We start from the raw sequence: 21,631 nt of genomic DNA, 5'->3' as shown, positions 1-21,631 counted from the left end.
ACCTGCAATATATCCAAGATATGTCTATATACTCATACTTTCTAGAATGCATCTAAACTATAAAGGATATATATATATTTATTTATTTATACTACCCAAAATTAACTGTACTTTATAAATATTCAAAGTAAATTACATGAACCTTCTCATACTGATAATCAAATATCAAGAAACTGCTAAACTGGTCATTTCATATGAATAAGATGATACAGTTACCAACAAATACTTTGTATATAAGTACAATAAAATTTAATAAATACAGTTACACTTTTGAAAGGGATGCCCAAGGAATCTGATGATAATTTCATTTAATGCTTTATTTATCCAGTAAGATGTAACTCAAATATACTTTCTTACCATGATATTGTAGTTGACATTAATGGTCTCATCTTCGTGAGGGGCGTTCACTTGAACAGGTTTAACATCACTCTTTCCTTTCCTTACAACATCATAGATAGGATTTCGAGGTTGCTGGTTTAGTAGAATTTTTTTCAACTGCTTTTCCAGAAGTTGTGGAGCATTGTTAACTACTTCAAAAACTCCATAGACCACATTAAATCTAACTGCCTCTGAAAAGGTCTGCAAAATAAATTTGCAGAAATGTCTTAAAAACCAGAAACTCACTGCTCCAAGAAGACTTGATACTTACAGGTATGCATATATACTTACACAAAGTTCTGTATTCTTAATAGATAAATCTTTCCTCTTAGGAGCTTGGAAACTTTTGACTACAGGTAAGGGAACTCACTGAACCCTTCCTTCCAAATGTACTTATGCCATAAGTGTCAGGATATATTATGGCAGAAATTTCCTTTGCATACACCTCTTATCTCTAGAAAAGATTGAGGATAGGAGGAGAAGGGGCAACAGAGGACAAGATGGTTGGATGACATCATTGACTCAATGGACATGAGTTTCAGCAAACTCCAGGAGATGGTGAAGGACAGGGAAGCCTGGCATGCTGCAGTCCCTGGGGTCGCATAGAGTCAGACATAACTGAACAACTGAACAACAATAACTTATCTCTGTGCTTCTTTGGAACTAGAAAGAAATACACCCTGGTCTCTGTGAAGCAACGTTATTCTCTTAGAAGGGGGTGGATTACTAGGGAAGAATGAATCAGAGAAGATATAACACTCCTGTCGTCTCTTTCATCCCCAGGAGCCATGAAAGCTAGGTCTCCCTCGCCCAAAAGGAGAAAATTAAATACAATCTGTTCTTCATTTAAGACTATTTCAACACCATTCCATTCACTGTGACAAAAAGAGAGAGAGAGAGAGTGAAAGACAACATTTCTGAGCTTTTCTCTGTAATTACTAAATGCTGCCAACTTTTATTTAAAGTCAGTCAGTTACAGTCAGGAGTCTTGAGTTTTAATACCAGCTTGCCAGTAAGTAGCTCTGTGGCTTTGGGTAAATCACTCCATAGCAAGCATATGGTGGATTGTCTGTTTCTTTTCTCATTTTGCCCTCCAAATCTAGAATCAGGTCCCTTTTTTAGAACATTAATTTATTTTAGGACACCTTCAATGAACTGCATACTCATATAGTAAGTGTACTGAGGAGAGCATCAATTCTTCCAAGTTTTACTAGGACATTGCTAGATACACTATTAGTTAAAATTTAATAAATAGCAGGATGTTATAAAATTGGAGTTACAAATATATATGTATATGTACAAATACCTACTATGTGTTTGTATATGTACAAATACCTACTATGTGTTTATATATATATATATGAGTAACCTTCCTGGTGGCTCAGAGCTAAAGAATCTGCCTGTAATGCATGAGATACAGGTTCAATCCCTGGGTCAGGAAGATCCCGTGGAGAAGGAAATGGCAACTCACTCCAGTATTCTTGCCTGGGAAATTCCATGGACAGAAGAGCCTGGCAGGCTACTGCCCATGGGGTCGTGAAAGAGTCAGACATGACTGAGTGTCTTAACAACAATACATATGTGTATCTATATGTGCTGTGCTGTGCTTAGTCACTCAGTCGTGTTCAACCCTTTGTGACCCCATGGACTGTAGCCTGCCAGCTCCTCTGTCCACGGGGATTCTCCAGAGAAGAATATTGGAGTGGGTTGCCATGCCCTTCTCCAGGGGATCTTCCCAACTCAGGGATAGAACCAGGCTTACTGCACTGCAGGTGGATTCTTAACCACCTGAACCACCAGGGAAGCCCAAGCATACTGGAGTGGGTAGCCTATCCCTTCTCCAGTGGAACTTCCCGACCGAGGAATTGAACTGGGATCTCCTGCATTGCAGGCGGATTCTTTACCAGCTGAGCCACCAGGGAAGCCTGTGTATATATATACACAGACATATTTTTTAATGAAAACTCATCCTACAGCCAGACGGCATCTTAGGAAGATCCTGAAGATTCCTCCTCTAATGGACACACTGAGTCCGCAGCTATATATAGAAAAATTTCCTTGTAAAGAAGCGTAAAAAAAAAAAAAAGCAAAAAAAAAGCCTAAAAGCTGGCTGAGTGTGACTATATATTGGTCAAACAAGATGAAAACCACATCAAACAGGAGAAGCTGGGACACAAACTCACCATCAACCCCACCCCTGAAGCAGTCACCCCTGTAACTCAAAATCCAGAGCAGCCCCATGAGGAGCAGAGGGTTCAGACCCCACATCAGGCACCCAACTTTTAAGACCTGCACCTGAGAAACGAGTCCAATTTTTAAAATCAAAGAGCTCACATCTCAACTGAAATGTGAGACAAGAGAGAGGGGTCCTACAGTCAGTCCATAATGTGAAATCATATTTAATTAAACCTAGCCCTTGAATTCCTTGAAAACTGTCATAAAGTATAGTGTTGTCCTAACTTTCAAGTTAGCACTGGACACGGATTAACAGACTGGTTCCAAATAAGGAAAGGAGTACTTCAACGCTGTATATTGTCACCCTGCTTATTTAACTTATATGCAGAGTACATCATGAGAAATGCTGGGCTAGATGAAGCAGAAGCTAGAATCAAGATTGCTGGGAGAAATATCAATAACCTCAGATATGTAGATGACACCACCCTTATGGCAGAAAGTGAAGAAGAACTAAAGAGCCTCTTGATGAAAGTGAAAGAGGAGAGTGAAAAAGTTGGCTTAAAGCTCAACATTCAGGAAACTAAGATCATGGCATCTGATCCCATCACTTCATGGGAAATAGATGGGGAAACAGTGGAAACAGTGACAGATTTTATTCTGGGGGGCTCCAAAATCACTGCAGATGGTGACTGCAGCCATGAAATTAAAAGACGCTTAATCCTTGGAAGAAAATTTATGACCAACCTAGACAGCATGATGCTGTGAAAGTGCTGCACTCTATATGCCAGCAAATTTGGAAAACTCAGCAGTGGCCACAGGACTGGAAAAGGTCAGTCTTCATTCCAATCCCAAAGAAAGGCAATGCCAAAGAATGCTCAAACTACCATACAATTGCACTCATCTCACACGCTAGTAAAGTAATGCTCAAAATTCTCCAAGCCAGGCTTCAGCAAGACATGAACCATGAACTTCCTGATGTTCAAGCTGGTTTTAGAAAAGGCAGAGGAATCAGGGATCAAATTGCCAACATCCGCTGGATCATGGAAAAACCAAGAGAGTTCCAGAAAAACATCTATTTCTGCTTTCTTGACTATGCCAAAGCCTTTGACTGTGTGGATCACAAGAAACTGTGGAAAATTCTGAGAGAGATGGGGATACCAGACCACCTGACCTGCCTCTTGAGAAATCTGTATGCAGGTCAGGAAGCAACAGTTAGAACTGAACATGGAACAACAGACTGGCTCCAAATAGGAAAAGGAGTACATCAAGGCTGTATATTGTCACCCTGCTTATTTAACTTATATGCAGAGTACATCATGAGAAACGCTGGACTGGAAGAAACACAAGCTGGAATCAAGATTGCTGGGAGAAATATCAATAACCTCAGGTATGCAGATGACACCACCCTTATGGCAGAAAGTGAAGAGGAACTAAAAAGCCTCTTGATGAAAGTAAAAGAGGAGAGTGAAAAGGTTGGCTTAAAGCTCAACATTCAGAAAACAAAGATCATGGCATCCGGTCCCATCACTCCATGGGAAATAGATGGGGAAACAGTGGAAACAGTGTCAGACTTTATTTTGGGGGGCTCCAAAATCACTGCAGATGGTGACTGCAGCCATGAAATTAAAAGAAGCTTACTCTTGGAAGAAAAGTTATGACCAATCTAGATAGCATATTCAAAAGCAGAGACATTACTTTGCTGACTAAGGTCCGTCTAGTCAAGGCTATGGTTTTTCCAGTGGTCACGTATGGATATGAAAGTTGGACTGTGAGGAAGGCTGAGAGCTGAAGAATTGATGCTTTTAAACTGTGGTGTTGGAGAAGACTCTTGAGAGTCCCTTGGACTGCAAGGAGATCCAACCAGTCCATTCTGAAGGAGACCAGCCCTGGGATTTCTTTGGAAGGAGTGATGCTAAAGCTGAAACTCCAGTACTTCAGCCACCTCATGCGAAGAGTTGACTCATTGGAAAAGACTTTGATGCTGGGAGGGATTGGGGGCAGGAGGAGAAGGGGACGACAGAGGATGAGATGGCTGGATGGCATCACTGACTCGATGGACGCAAGTCTGAGTGAACTCCGGGAGTTGGTGATGGGACAGGGAGGCCTGGTGTGCTGCAATTCATGGGGTCACAAAGAGTCGGACACAACTGAGTGACTGAACTGAACTGAACTGAGACAGCATATTAAAAAGCAGAGACATTACTTTGCCAACAAAGGTCCATCTAGTCAAGGCTATGGTTTTTCCTATAGTCATGTATGGATGTGAGAGTTGGATGGTGAAGAAAGCTGAGCACTGAAGATCTGATGCTTTTGAACTGTGGTGTTGGAGAAGACTCTTACAAGTCCCTTGGACTGCAAGCAGATCCAACCAGTCCATCCTAAAGGAGATCAGTCCTTAATATTCATCAGAAGGACTGATGCTGAAGCTGAAATCCAGTACTTTGGCTACATGATGCGAAGAACTGACTCATTTGAAAAGACCCTGATGCTGGGAAAGATTGAGGGTAGGAGAAGAATGGGGATGACAGAGGATGAGATGGTTGGATGGCATCACCGACTCAGTGGACATGAGTTTGAGTAAGCTCCAGGAGTTGGTGATGGACAGGGAGGCCTGGTGTGCTGTAGTCCATGGGGTCGCAAAGAGCTGGACATGACTAAGCAACTGAACTGAATCGAACTTTCAAGAAGGTCATCATTGTGAATTTTTCCTCTGACATTAAAATGTGTCATTAAGTCTTCAGTTAGGGACCAGATAAAGTAGTAGGCTTGTGTTTAAAGCTCATGTTATACAGAAGTATGTATATTTGACACTAGGATCACCCTCAGCATGAGACGACAGCTAGGCAGGAAGGTCAGAGTCACTAAGGGAATGGTAGAGTCTCCTCCTCCATCTCAGACCCCTCTAGGATGTTCACAGACTGGTCTATGTGTGTTTGTAAATGGCTACACAAAGTCACCCTCACTCTTTTAATCACCCTCGCTCACTCTGCAGAGCACAAATAATTCACTTTGAGTGACAACGCCTGTGTAAGTCTACTACAACACAAGTGTTTATAAAGCGGACTGATGGCACAGGGGGATTTGTCAAGAATCTTTAGGAAATTAAGGAAGTTGACCCTCCTGAGACCCCCAGAGTCCTTGAGGAGAGGCAGCCTGATGCTTTGGTTATCAGAGACCGCCTCAGAGAAGAGCCCAAGGTCGGCCCCGAAAAGACAGTGGGCTGGACTGCCCACACCTCAGTGCGGCCTCCTGCATCCTCTGTCCTTCCCTGGTGGCTCAGACAAGAAAGAATTTGCCTGCAGTGTGGGAGACCTGGGTTGGGAAGATCTCTTGGAGGAGGACATGGCAACCCACTCCAGTGTTTTTGCCTGGAGAATCCCCATGGACAGAGGAGCCTGGTGGGCTACAGTCCATGGGGTTGCAAAGAAATTGGACACAACTGATCGAGTAAACACAGCAGCACCACATAAAGAAAGCTGAGTCTGGAAGAATAAACAGGCATTCATATCGGGCAGACAAGGGAGAGGAGGAAACTCAGCAAGAGAAACAGTGAGTGTATCAAGATATTTGCACAAACAATAGGCGAGCAGTGCCAGACAACAGGGCACCTGTGAGGACCTGCAAGCAGTTTGCCGCTGCTGAAGCAGAATACCCAAGGGGAGAATAACAGGACGGAAACCTGGAGACAAAGGCAGAGGACGAGATCACCAAGAACCTTCTATGTATGCCGTAACTCTCTACATCGTCTCCCAAATCGGTGATTCCTGGAGTGTGTCCCTGGACCAGCAGCATCAGCATCACCTAGGAACCTGTTAGAAATGCAGATTCTAGGGTTCTCACTTCATAATCAGAAATTCTGGGGGTGGTTCCCAATATTCTGTGTTTAACCAGCTCACAGATGATTCTGATGCATGCTCAAGTGTGAGAACCATTGCTTTAGAATGATGGGGAGCCACTGGAGAGGTTTTAGCTGGGGGGTGGGGCGGGCGGAGTGTAGGGCGAGACAGAATCCAGGTTAAGCAAACTTCAAAGCCCACGTGCTGTTTGCTGCTTCATGCTGACTTCCATGTGTGCTCACAGACTGGGGCTGGCAATCGAGGATCTACACATAGGAGAAAGAACCCTGGGCTGTATTCCCCAAAGTCCTGTTTGCTCAAAAGGAATCTTTCTCACTTATCATGTCCTCTGTTGTTACCATTTCTAAGCTTATCTACAAAATTCCTCAAGTTAGTTTAGCATGTGACAATGAAAGACATGCAAAGTGGGGGGACAGAAATGAATGATGGAAGACTTTCTCCCAGAAAGCTGAGTAGGCTGATTTAGAGAAAACTCAGCTTTTAATCATATGACAGGAAAAAATCTTCAGTTTTAGCCTCAAACTCAATCCTCTGCAAGCTGTTACGAACTGCTCTTTTCCTTACTTAATTTTCTTATTTCAAGAGTATCATTTTCCAAATGTTCTAAAACGAATTGACCTGAAGGTGGTGAAAGCTAACTTTGTAGTACCAGTCATCCATGTGCGAAAAATATTTTCACAGAAAAAGCAAGTGCATGAAAATATTTTTACCACAATAAATTGCTGGTTCCACATTTCTTTAAAAAGAGGAGGGGGAAAAAAAAAACCTGTGAATAATTAGTGATGTGCTTAAACTGCCAGCCAAGCACCACTGAAACTTACCGGGTGCCAAATTATTTAGCTGAACAGTATTTAAATTAAAAACTAATGACTAGGTTAATTTAATACATGTTCATCTCTGCTCCAACTCTGTCTCTACTAATTGAGATCCAAAGCTATATTTAAAACATGCATCTTAGTCAGTGAATGAGAAACATCTGACTGCTTGAATGTAACAAGTCAGTTACCAATAACAACTTCTTTTAATCTAAGTTTTATTGTCATTTTAGATGTTTAACCATAAACTATTTACTGGACATATTCACCAGTGGGAGGGAACGAATCATGTGCCACATAAAATGCATAGAAAATGTCCTTAGTTAATAAAATGAGTTGCATTATGTAATTTGAGTGCTTTATGTTTAAGCTACAAGGCTTATCAAAACATCCATTGGAACAAATGCTGAACTAAGCAGTACTATCTAGGGCTCCATCAACACCTTGAAAAATCAGTCTCTGAGTATTTGAATTTTGGCAGAGGAAGACCCAAGTTATTCATCTCTCCTTCATCACACTCATTTCCCAAATCCATTGTCTCCTTCTTTCTCTCCTTTTACTCAACCATCTAACATATAGTTCCTTCATAAAGCTGCAAGAAATTATAATAGCTTACAGATTTTAAAGAAGTGTGGAGAATCATTCCAAAAAAAGAAGTTATGGTAAAATTCCAAAGGCACATAGCTAAGCATGGTCTGGCAAACACATGACATACCTATCCTTGCTAGGAGGGTATAGAACAGGCCACCCCTTCAGCTTCTGCAAACCATAAATGTCACAAACATTCTCAACCACCCACAGAGGCCCAACCTAAATCTGTATGTGGGCTCATCTACTCAATCCCACAACAGTCACTGAGCATAAAACACACAAAATAAAACCAAAAAGGGGGGAAAAGAGTGTTTTCACACTATAGCATTGAAGAAAATTTAATAAGCAAACACTTGTCCATAAAGAGTTGACAGCAAAAAAAAAAAAAAAAAACCTTCCCAGACACTAAATGAAAACAATATCTGAATGTGATCCTGGCACCAGAACAAACAGAATGAAGTTATGAAAGCTAGGATTTGGAAAGTGCCACACTCATTTATAATAGCAGCAACTGTCCTGGATTCCCCTCATCAAAAAATAACATGGAGGCAGGATACCAGCCATCAGTTTCTGGATCTTACAATGTGTCCCAAGGGTGTAATGGTGTAATGGAAAGAGACGGTGTAGGAGACAGAGAGCCTCATTCCAAGGCCCATTTGTGCCACAATCCACTTATGGGACCATGGGCATTTCACCATAAATGTGGAGAAGGTCTCAGAAATCTAGATGACCTAAGAGCTCTTTTAGATCGAGAATGTTGTTATATGTATCTATACTGTCAGGCTGAGGCTGTTGGGTTTTTGTTTTGGGTTTTTTTTTTTTGGGTGGAGGTGGTAGAGGAGGAGAGGCAGAAGAAGATTAGAAGGTTTATTTAGTTTAAGGATCTTATGCGGAAGGTGTAAAAATTTAAAAAAAAAAATCGTCCTCAAGAAGTTTTGGGAGATACAGAAGAAAGGGATCTATCCTGGCCCCAGAAAACTGACAGTGTAATTTCTAGGATTAAGAAAAAAAACAAAACAAAAAACAGAGTAGAAGAAATTAATCAAATTTTCTTTACCTGAAAAAGTCTATTCTCCCACCCAATACGTACATCCCCTATAAAATATTTCCCCAAATGATTACCTATACCTGAATATCTGAATCACAGAGAGTTTAGTCCTTCACTAGCCAGCCCATTCTATGGTTAGAAAACCATCTTTAAACATCTTTCTTCTAGTGAGTGAAAATCAATTTCCTCATAAATGCTGGCCCTGGTTCTGCCCTTGAGCTTCACAGAAACTCTTAACCCTTCTTCCTCAAGAAACTCTTAACCATTCTTCCTCAATAACATCTTCAAATATTTAGAAAGAGCTGCTTCATTACAACATTTCTACTCATTCTCAAACCAGGTCCAATACTCACTCATCTTTCACCCCTCACTCATTTGACATAGTTTCCATAGCATTCATTAACCAAGTCTTCCTGAGTCTGGTTTAGTGGAGCAACTCAACATATGGCACCAAGAACACAACACAATATTCCACATGTGGTCTGACAATTCAATCTAATGCAAAAAAAACACACAAACATTAATGAGTGCCTTCTAGGCTCCAGACTAATATTGTTCTCGGTCTTAACTATAATTCTATTAATGTGCCCTAAAAACACATTAGCTTTACTTATTTTAGCCCATATTCCAGACTGCTGCTGCTGCTGCTAAGTCGCTTCAGTCGTGTCTGACTCTGTGCGACGTCATAGAGGGCAGCCCACCAGGCTCCCCCGTCCCTGGGATTCTCCAGGCAAGAACACTGGAGTGGGTTGCCATTTCCGTCTCCAACGCATGAAAGTGAAAAGCGAAAGTGAAGTCGCTCAGTCGTGTCCGACCCTTCGCGACCCCATGGACTGTAGCCTACCAAGCTCCTCCATCCACGGGGTTTTCCAGGCAAGAGTACTGGAGTGGGGTGCCATTGCCTTCTCTGATATTCCAGACTACCATGACCAAAATGAGACTAAATTCTGTTATCCAAACTGTCAGTCTACTCCTCTCCTGCCAGTTCTATCATCACTACAGTGCGGTAGGACAAGTTTTTGAGCCATGTGGGCCTGGGTGGACCCTGCCACTCACCAGCTGAGTAAGCTGGAAAAACACCAGTTCACTTGCAATGTTTCATCCAAGTCTCTGATAAATAATAATTGTTAAAAGTCAAAGCCAATGACAGGTTTGTGTGGAACAGATTATTCTCTAGAATGACAATAATCCATCAATCCAACTAAAGCGTGACTGTCCCTCATGTCGCAGGAATGGAAGACGAGATGGGCTGGTTAGTGAAGGAAAAGGAGAGAGAAGCACTAAATCTGTGCCAGGTACGTAACACATATTACCTCATTTCGTAACAGTCTTGCAAGACGGTTCTACTGTGTCCTTAGAGAAAGGTATTGAGGAACTCAGTAATTAAGGAATATACCTGAGATCACACGGGCAATGAGTGAAGCAGCTGAGGTCACACAGTCCTGTTTCTCTGCTCTTCCAGCCATTACACTGGAGACGAGCACAGGAACAATGCACGTGGCCAAGGTGGGCGAGGGCGGCTAGGGACGGGAAGATGACATAAGGATGAAGCTACAGATAAAGCTAGAAAGAGTCCGTATTAAGGAGTTTGGACTTCCAAGTTGGGCTATTAAGAGTCAACGCCTACTGGCTATGATTAGCGAAATATCTGAGAATAAATTTCACAGATGATGATAGGGCTCTGAAGACAAACACAGCAGCCTAAGTGGAGCATGTATTGTTTAGACAGGGTTGGGAGGGAAGGCTTTCTGGACGGAGTGATTTAAATCAGAGAGAAAGTGATACAAATATCTCGGGGGAGAGCCCTCCAGGCTGAGAGGCCCTGAGTACAGTTAGCATTCTCACGTTTGAGAAACATAAAAGGCCAAGTTTTCCAGCTAGGCTGGAAAAGGATTAACAAGCAAAAGAGGCATAGGAAATAAAACCCAAGAGATGGCAAGAGCCAGATTATACAGGATTTTGTATTTTATTCTTAGTGTAACGAGGAGCCACTAGACAAAGTTTTGAGCAGGAAGTAAGATGGCTCAATTTATTATCATTATTGTCACTCACTGAAATCATAATACATTAAATTTACAGTTCCCTAAAGTACCGATTCATAACTATCCAAAAGAAAGAAGGGGGAAAATAAAAAAGACAGAGAGCGTGAGATTAGTTTGGCTCACTAATTCTCAGTAAGCCCATGCTGGCTTCTAATTCTTAGTTAAGTGCTCAGAAACCAAACATTACTAATCTGTTCTAGAATCTTGTCAGTAACTTGGTCTGGGAATCCATTATTCCTTCTCCTCCCTGCCCCCAATTGCTTTTTGAAAACCTGTGATATTTCCCCTTCTCCCATCTTGGGCGTGAAGCGTGAGTAGTTAACATGTAGACTGTACAGTACCAAATGTAAATGCAAAGGGATGAGACAGATGGAGAGAGACAGAAAGACAGGGAATATAATAGAAGAGCACAGGATCTGGAGAGACAGAAAAGAAGGATAAGTGGCCCAGGTGGGCTGCATGGGACACATGAAGGGGTCAAACTGCCTGAAGGATGAAAAACATTATTGCATAGAGTTCAAAAGAAACCACACTAAGTCAATTTCAACTAAAGCCCTGAAACAAATGTATATGAAAAGGTTATGTCTCTTCTAACTGGATGGCAGGATATGGGCTGAACTCTTCTTACACTTGAAGTTAATTTCCTATACTATTGTTATATTTCTTCTATAATTTAAGATTGATCTTTTTTTAATAATGAAGAAAATTAGGTGGCGGGGGGGTGTATTTTCTAGGCCAAGTAAAAGTCTATATAATCATAAATCTCGAGACAATGAAATGTATATTTTGAGAAACTGAAATCAGACCCAACAGAAAGACTTTTTTTTCTAAAACTTCACTAAAATGTATTTTTTTGGTTTTTTGGAAGAAGAATGGAGAATGCAGAGCCTAGAGGAAAGACTGCATAATCCAGAAGAATAAAATTCTGACAATAATTTTGTGGCTCTGCTGGGTATTTTATAACACACACTTGGACGATGAAAGGTGAAGAGTCAGACCACAGAGGAAGTTGTCGAAGTGTCCTGTAACATGGCTAAAGCCTGTTGCCGGAAAGGGAGAGCATGGCTTAGTGTCTCAACCTGACCCCCATGATGGTTTCAGAGACCCAGCATGCCCCATGGAGGAGAAAACACAAATTCTTTTTGAAAAAAAGGAAACAAAACAAATAAACATGTGAGCATAGTACATACATATGCACAAGAATTAATCTAGGCAAAAAAAAAATACATCTAGTACTTTCCCTTCAAAACACATTTTCTGTAGTTAGGCTTTAAGACATTGCTCATTTTAGGGCCCAATCCCTTTAAAATTACCTGAGACTTTTTTATATTTCAGATTTTCCCTAATAGTATTTGAATGAAACAGTTTCCTTTTAAAATAATATAAATCTTTTATCTTTCTTTCATCTGACATTCCTGATGAACTCTTTCTACACAACAGTATCAGTGTTTTTATGCATCCCCATTTCACTTTTCCTAAACCCCTCAGTACTTACTCTGTCACTGCTAAGACCAAAAATCTACCAGCAGTCTCCCCCATCTTAGTTACTATTGATATAAAATGCTAGTTGCCTTAAACATAAATTTCACTTTAATATCTGTCCAAGAGGCAAGAATAATTGCCCAGAGGCAAGAAATTTAGTTTCTTAAATGTTTTCATATTATCTCCTCATTGTCTGTTTAAAGACTAAAATAATACCCAAATACAACTGTACAAGATTTTGTACAGAATGCTTCTGATGGTTAGAAAAATGCCAGCTTCCCTTTTTTCTTTTCTTTATTTACTTTTATTGTAATATAACTGATCCAGCTTTCTTCAATAATAATAATTCCTAAATATGATTCAAACCCAAATGATTAACTCCATAAAAGACACAACTTTATCTTGTAAGAAAGATATGGTCTTTTCTATCAAAGAAGAAGTTGTAAGAAATAAAGAAGCATTTAGAATAGTTGAACAGAAAGGTATATAGCTGGCTTGTGAATAAGATTTCCTAAAATGGTGGCTAATTACCAAACCTTTGTTCTTTCCACCTTTTGATTCTCTTTCCTCATAAGGATATTTTAGTGGGCCTTATCCTGGACATGTTCAAAAAACTAAAAAGGTGGGGAAAATAGTTACCAATTGTCCAATAAAAACTTAGGCGACAGCCGGGAAAGACTGTAACTCTGTGGTCCTCAACCTATGAGGAGCCAGGGGAGGGAACCTGCATCTTTGGGCTAAAAACCCAGCAAACTTCCCATCTGATGTGCTTGCTCCCAGACCTCTGTCTATAAGGCACCCTTCTGGAGAAGTAAAGACTATCTTGCTGAGCCATTTTCGATTGCCTGTTTCATTCCTGAAGCTGACACCGTTTGAGAGCATTTCCAACAATCTAAATGCTTTAATTAGTATTTTTTACAAAATATTATTCCTGATAAATCTGTCTCACAAGATAACCCAGTGTGTACAATATTTTGCTTTGATAATATATTCCATGGAACATAATAATACACTCACTGGAAGGCTTAGGAATTCATTAAAGTAGTCCACAAGGAAATCATCTGTTGCCAAAGAATCTTCCTGCAAAAATATAAAAGCATAATATTAATAAGCATATACCAAGATGTTTTAAAACACGCAAATATTATTCTCTAATTCTGCTATCAATAGGTTATAATATAGAGCTTTCAATCTGTTTCAATTAGTCGACAGTGAACCGTCCCTATAAATAGAACACAGTGTTACAATCTCTGGAAGGAAGAAATACAAAAACGTCCTCTTAAAAGGCCTTGCTGCTATACTTGGCTGGAAACAGAACACATGAGAAATATAGCATGACAGGCAAACAAACATCAACAAGGACAAAATAGTACACATAGTAAATTTCCCATGGATTTATCACAAATATTTATCTTACAAAAATAAAGGCAGAATCAATAAAGATAGAACCAGTGTTTGGGGTTAAGGTGAAATTCAGAATGAAAAACTCCATAAATTGCCTAATGAAAGTAATAAACTAAGTGAAAAAAATAACCCACTGACTGCTTAGAATGAGAGCTTTAATAATCTGGGTCACGCTTCACTTTTGCAAGAAGCAACTTTGACAACACATGTGTTCTAAGCATAAAGATTGTATACACTTTTTTCCATGACTATCTCATCCACCAACACAGTTGCTTTTATAGTTGGCAAAATTGGAAAGCCACTGTCAATAACAAAGTCTCTCTTCCAAATGAAGCACCTTATTTTATTAGCAATTGTTTCCATTGTGTCAAAAGCACATCCTCACGTACCCTGTTGTATAGTATGTGTGTTTTTATTATTCATAATTATATTTCAGTTTCCCAAATCTAACATGAAAGTTGACACTATGACACAATGTTATTATTTCTATATGGCTGATTATTTTCTTCTTATACTGGCCAATTTTAAAAAACTGATTGAAGTATAGTGTGAAAGTATAAGCAAGATATGACACTATATTAATACCTACTTCAGAAGTAGATTTTCATGGTAATTTCTTTAAGTAATTGCAGTATCAGAATAGAATTATAAACAATCACTTACATGATTTATCTCAAAGAACTTAGTAAATTCTGAACTGGCTAAGACAACAACTAAGGATTTAGTTTACTAAAAGTCTCTGATTTAAACAACAAACTCAGGATCTCACAAAGCTACTACCCTCACAGCAGTACTTTAGTAATACATGCTCAAACAAAATTCTCACCGGCAAAGGCCAAACAAAGCAGAGCAAGGCAGAAAACATTTGGTGGAGGCTAAAAGAGTAACTTATATGCAGAGTACATCATGCAAAATGCCAGGCTGGCTGAAGCACAAGGTGGAATCAAGATCGCCAGGAGAAATATCAATAACCTCAGATATGCAGACACCACCACCCTTACGGCAGAAAGTGAGAGGAAACAGAGGTTCTTAATGAAAGTGAAAGAGGAGAGTGAAAAAGTTGGCTTAAAACTCAACATTCGGAAAACTAAGATCATGGCATTTGGTCCCACCACTTCATGGCAAATAGATGGGGAAACAATGGAAACAGTGATAGACTTTATTTTCTTGGGCTCCAAAATCACTGCAGATGGTGACTGCAGACATGAAATTAAAAGATGCTTGTTCCTTGGAAGAAAACCTATGACCAACCTAGATAGCATATTAAAAAGCAGAGACATTACTTTGCCAACAAAGGTCCGTCTAGTCAAGGCTATAGTTTTTACAGTAGTCATGTATGGATGTGAGAGGTGGAACATAAAGAATGCTGATCACCAAAGAATTGATGCTTTTGAACTATGGTTTTGGAGAAGACTCTTGAGAGTCCCTTGGACTCCAAGGAGATCTAACCAGTCCATCCTAAAGGAAATCAGTCCTGAATATTCATTGGAATGACTGATGCTGAAGCTGAAACTCCAATACTTTGGCCACCTGATGTAAAGAAGTAACTCATTAGAAAAGACCCTGGTGCTGGGAAAGATTGAAGGCAGGAGGAGAAGGGGACAACAGAGGATGAGATGGTTGGATAGCATCAGCAACGTGATGGACATGAGTTTGAGTAGTCTCTGGGAGTTGGTGATGGTAAGGGAAGCCTGGCATGCTGCAGTCCATAGGGTCGCACAGATAGATGCAGAGAAACCCTTTAACAAAATTCAACATCCATTTATAATAAAAACTCTCAAGAAAGCAGGAATAGAAGGAACATACCTCAACATAATAAAAGCCATATATGACAAACCCACAGCAAACATTATCCTCAATGGTGAAAAGTTGAAAGCATTTCCCCTAAAGTCAGGAACAAGACAAGGGTGCCCACTTTCACCACTGCTATTCAACATAGTTTTGGAAGTTTTGGCCACAGCAGTCAGAGCAGAAAAAGAAATAAAAGGAACCCAAATTGGAAAAGAAGAAGTAAAACTCTCACTGTTTGCAGATGACATGATCCTCTACATAGAAAACCCTAAAGACTCCACCAGAAAATTACTAGAGCTAATCAATGAATATAGTAAAGTTGCAGGATATAAAATCAACACACAGAAATCCCTTGCATTCCTATACAGTAACAATAAGAAAATAGAAAGAGAAATTAAGGAAACAATTCCATTCACCATCACAACGAAAAGAATAAAATACTTGGGAATATCTACATAGGGTCGCTCAGAGTCAGACACAACTGAGTGACTGAACTGTTTCTGTTACTGTTACTGCTGCTGCTACTGCTAAGTCGCTTCAGTCATGTCCGACTCTGTGCGACCCCAGAGATGGCAGCCTACCAGGCTCCTCTGTCCCTGGGATTCTCCAGGCAAGAACACTAGAGTAGGTTGCCATTTCCTTCTCCAATGCATGAGAGTGAAAAGTGAAAGTGAAGTCGCTCAGTCGTGTCCAACTCTTTAAGACCTCATGGACTGCAGCTCACCAGGCTCCTCGGTCCATGGGATTTTCCAGGCAAGAGTATTGGAGTGTGGTGCCAAAAGGGTAATTATCTTTTGACTTTAACCTTTCAGAGTTACTTCAATTTTCTAGACTTCATTTAGCAAACTAATAAACAATTCAATAAATATTTTTAGGATTTCCTGGGTAAATTTCCTAGGTAAAGGCATTATGCTACAACAAGGGTGGCCAAGTTTTACACTACTGGGCTCATGATCAAAAATCCACAGGTGGGAAGGGTGAGAATTTTAAATTAGTTAACTGTAATGGAGCATGGTTCCTATTTTGCTAAACTAGCCATTTTGTTTTTAAATTTTAGTTGTAAAACAAAAAGTGTATTTCATAAATACACATGGACCTAAATATCACCTAGTCAGTTACATAACCAGAAATTTCTAGAGAATCCTCAAATTCATATAGTCATTTCCAGATGCCTCACAACTCTAAGAGACTCTAACTCAATGCTTTCCAAACCACCTGTGATGAAACACCTGTTTTGTTTTCTCCCCTAATCAATTTCAGACAGATATTTTTGGTAAAATACAGCAAGAATGAATTATTAGAAAGCAAAATAAAAATATACATAATACAAGCCCAACTATTTTATTAATTATCGGGCTTCCCAGGAGGCACAGTGGTAAAGAATCCGCCTGCCAGTGCTGAAGATGCAAAAGATGTAGGTTCACTCCCCGGGTTGAGAAGATCCCCTGGAGGAGGAAATGGCAACCCACTCCAGTATTCTTGCCTAGAAAATTCCATGGACAGAAGAGCCTGGCAGGCTACATTCCATGGGGTTGCAAAGAGTCGGACATGACTGAGTACATACGCACATTTCATTATTAAAGTCAATACTCTCGGGACTTCCCTGGTGGTCCAGGAGTTAAGAATCCGCCTTGCAATGCAGGGGATGCAGGTTTGATCACTGGTCAGAGAACTAAGATCTCACATGCTGAAAAGCAACTACGCCTGCACATGGCAACAACTGACCCCATGCCCCACAACTTGAGAGTCCACGAGTTGCAGCAAAAGATTCTGCATGACACGTCGAAGCTCCTGTGAACCACAACTAAGACCCAAGGTAGTCAAATAAGTGAATAAATAAATAGGTTAAAGTAAATAGGAACTAAAATCGATACTCAGTCAGATTGCCATAAGGCTTCCAAAGGTTTACTCTCGATTTCTGAACTCATCTCTGAATGGACAGACGGGAGTTCTCTGGCAGCATCAGTCCGCACACCCAACTCCAGCAGCACAGCCCTGACCCTTGGGGAGCAGTGTGCTCTCAGCCCCTCAGGTCCCCTTGAGGGACCACAGGAAAGGGCATTTCCTGGGCATTCAGTCACATCCTCCATTTGCACTTAACAACCATGGACACAATGTATTACTCAAATACATCAAAATCTGTATTTCTTTTCTGAAGCTGTATCTTAATTTCTACCAATATCAAACATAAAGGTTTCTGCTGGTATCAGGGCAGTTAGCTCCACAAGGGAAATAAGTGTAGCCTTCAAGTGCCATTCGCTCAGTCCTCGCGTCACACTTGAATGGAAAGGCCTGCGGGTCTCTCAATAAATGAACGTATTTTCCCATCGCAGTTTCTAGTTCAGTGTGTTCAAGTATCTTGTCACATCAGTAACAAAGTCCTATGAACCTATGAGGATATGATAAACCCTTTACTTTCCAAACCCTTTAGATTTGGAGAAGCAACTCAGTTACTCTCAAAAAAGATTTCCACAGTCCAGTCACTTGGCTGCAGTAAAATAAACTAAGTCTCCATTATCCAGGTTTAACATCTTCCAAATAACCAATAGACCCTATGGTTAGTGGTACAATCAAGAAGAAAACTGAGTTACAATCAATTCCTCCATTACATCATTCCATGAACCTGACTACAAAATTTGCAGCACAGATTCTCTGCTGAGTGACGCAATGGAAGGCAGGAACACTTTTCAGAGTTGAATGCACCCTTGAAGCCTGTTTCTTCATGTATTACAGGTGTGCCATCTGTGAAAGTGAAGTCAGCTTTTCCATTTTTAGTCCAAATTGCTCAAAACTTCTTCCTGAAAGAGGGTTACACAAAATAAGTTTGTATGTGTATGCTAATAGATAAAATATTTTTATTGATTAAAAAATCATTTTGCTGGACCCTCAAATGACATAAACTACAACTTCTTCACAACGCTAAAAGATGCAAGATATACAAAGAAGGTCTTCTAATGAAGGGAAAACTAGATAAATACAGACCAAAAAATGTAGTCCAAAAAAGAATATAGTACCTTCCAAAGAAAATTACCACATAAAATGTTTCCTCCAAAAGGAGGGAAAGATGTTATTTGGTAGGGGGAATCAGAAAAGACTCAAGAAGGGAAAATGGCATTTGAATTATATTTCAAATAACTTCAACGTCTGTATCTAAAAAGATACACAAGAGAGGCAATAATGCAGAGAAAAGACAGACATGCATGAGGAAAGACACGGTGGAAAGCAAAACATTATAAAGGCAATCAGTTAGCTAATGGCACAAACAGAAAAATAACCCAAGCTTCCAACCTCCCTTTAAGCCATCCACATACTAGCCAAAACCATTCATCTAATTTCTAAGGTAGAATCCTAAACTGACACAGTTTAGACTGGGAATGCTATCAGCCATCAGGAGATAGGCATAAACCATATTTCCAGAATTATACTTATCAGGAGGGACCTATTTTGCTTCTTCTTCCTAAAATACATATAGATTCCTCTCTCCTCCTTTCTAAACAAGCCAATCACGAGACTAGAGCCTGCAACCCAGCATGGCCATGACAGGCCACGGTGTACAGACAATGGCATTCGTGGTCAAGTGAAAGTAGGCCTCTTCAGATCGCAGGACAACCAGGAACAGTCAGGGATGGCTGGTGCTCCCAGGATGGAGACCTCTGGCTATGAGCAATCTTGTTTGGGACTCCTCATCCAACTCGCTTCCCTGGAGACGGTGATTTACGAGCCATATCCCACACCCAGACACTGAGTATAGCCAAAGAGTTGCTCAAGCTGGTGGACATGGATTTATTAGCCAGCTGTAGCACACACCACTGTTCTATGAAGCTGCTGGAGGAGTTTCTGTTTGAGATGTCCAAAAAGACAGTTCACAGCCAAAGGTGCTGACAACTTGGAGGAAAGAGGGGGAGGAGATCTTTGGAAGGAAAATGGCCCCAAGTCTTTGCCTTCACATACAACACATATTTCTGTCTGCTGACAACTGATGTATCCTTATAGTAGTATACAAGGCAATCACTTGAAAAATATATGCATATACTGCTGTAGAGTTTCATCATTATTTTGAAATAACTGAAACACTTTATTGACTTCTAAATTTGTTTATCCTAAGAATTTTTAACATTACATTTGTAATGAAAAGAGGGAATACTATTAAGTTTAAATTTCATTTTTAACTTCTGCAGTTTTGAATGGCTGTTTAAAAAGTCTAAAAAATTTTAATACCTATTGGGAGATACAGTTTCTCACCAATTGAGACTATAGAAGAATAGTAAAAGATAGAACATTAAAAGTCTTGATTAGAAATTACATATAGTTATTTCAAGCATAAGACCTAATATTAAAAAGTCATGTACATTCAAAAAGGAAATTAACAATTCCATTTACAATAGTAGGGAAAATAATGACAACCAAGAAGGGAAAGACTTGTACACTGAACTAAAAAACTGCCGAAAAAAATTAGAGAAGATATAAATAAAAGGAAATACATGCCATGTTCAAGGATTGAAAAACCATATTGCTAAGATGACAATATTACCCAAAGCAATCTACAAATTTTAATACATTCTCCATCAAAATCCCAATGCCTTTTTTTTTTTTTGCAGAAATGAAAAATTCATCCTAAAATTCACAAGGAATTTCAAGGGACCCGGAATAATAACCAAAATAATATTGAAAAAGAACAAAAACTGAAGGATCCATATATCCTAATTTTAAAACTTATGACAAAATTACAGTAATGAAAACAAAGTGGTACTGGCATAAAGACAGACATACAGACCATTGGAATAGAATAGAGTCCAGAAATAAATCCTCTCTTAAATGGTCAAATAATTTTCCACAAGGGTGCCAAGACAATTCAGCAGAGAAAGGACATTCTTTTCAACAAATGGTGCTAGGAAAACTGGATATCCACATGCCAAAAAATGAGGTTGGATCTTCTCTTTATAACATATACAAAAATTAACTCAAAATGGATCAAAGACCTAAAACATAAACACTAAAACTATAAAATACTTAGAGAAGACATAAGGATAAATCTTCATGACTTTGGATTTGGCAATGGATTCTTAAACAGGACATCTAAAGCATAAGCCAAAAAGAAAAAAATAAATAAATGATTTTTCATGAAAATTAAAAACTTGTGAATCAAAGGACCCTACTAGGAAAGTGAAAGATAACCTACAGAATGTGAGAAAATATTTGCAAAGCATATATCTGATAAGCATTTAACATTCAAATATATATATAAAGAATTCTAAAAACTCAGAAAGAAAAATATAAACAACCTCAAGTGTTTTAAACAGGCGAAAAACTTTAACATTTCTCCAGAGAAGATATACAAATGGTCAATAAGCACATGAAAAGATACTCAACATCAGCAGCAACAAGATATCACTTCACATCTACTAGGATGGCTACAAGTTAAAAAAAATGAAAGATAACAAGTGCTGGTGAGAATGCAGAGAAATTGGAATCCTTGTACATCGTGAAATGGTACAGCCACCATCCCTCAAAAAGTTAAACATATATAATTACCATTATAATCCAGCAATACATTTCTGGGTATATACCGAAAAAAACAGAAAGCAGGATTCAAACAGGTATTTGTTGTACACCTGTGTGCATAGTACCATTATTCACAACTGCCCAAAGATGGAGACAACTCAAATGCCTATTGGTACATGAAAGGATAAACAAAATACAGTATGTACATATAATGGAATATTATTCAGCCTTGAAAAGGAATGAAATTCTGATACATGAAACAACATGAATGATCCATAAAAATGTCATGCTAAATGAAATAACCCAAACACTAAAGGACAAATATTGCATTATTCCACTTATATGAATTACCTAGAATAGTCAGGGGCTTCCCAGGTGGCCCTAGTGGTAAAGAATCTACCTACTAATGTGGGAGGACATGAGGCGTGGGTTCAATCCCTGGATTGGGAAGATCCCCTAGAAGTGGGCCTGGCAACTCACTCCAGTACTGTAGCCTGGAGAATCCCATGGACAGAGGAGCCTGATGGGCTACACCCCACAGTGTCA

At 39.6% G+C, this 21,631-nt stretch overlaps 1 protein-coding gene across 1 annotated transcript in view; it reads right to left on the bottom strand.

The window, feature by feature from the left end:
• Positions 1 to 21,631, bottom strand: part of RGS22 (regulator of G protein signaling 22) — a 137,585-nt gene that overhangs the window by 105,761 nt on the left and 10,193 nt on the right. Inside the window, exons 3-4 of the mRNA XM_068983437.1 lie at positions 13,406 to 13,468; positions 358 to 579 (exon numbers count right to left, since the gene is read on the bottom strand). Coding sequence (XP_068839538.1) covers positions 358 to 579; positions 13,406 to 13,468 — 285 coding nt within the window. The remainder of the gene's footprint in view (positions 1 to 357; positions 580 to 13,405; positions 13,469 to 21,631) is intronic.

Source organism: Capricornis sumatraensis, chromosome 11 (assembly GCF_032405125.1).
Source record: "Capricornis sumatraensis isolate serow.1 chromosome 11, serow.2, whole genome shotgun sequence".
NCBI lineage: Eukaryota > Metazoa > Chordata > Mammalia > Artiodactyla > Bovidae > Capricornis > Capricornis sumatraensis.
Note: the sequence above shows the minus strand (reverse complement) of the source record. Positions and strands in the feature narration are given on the sequence as shown.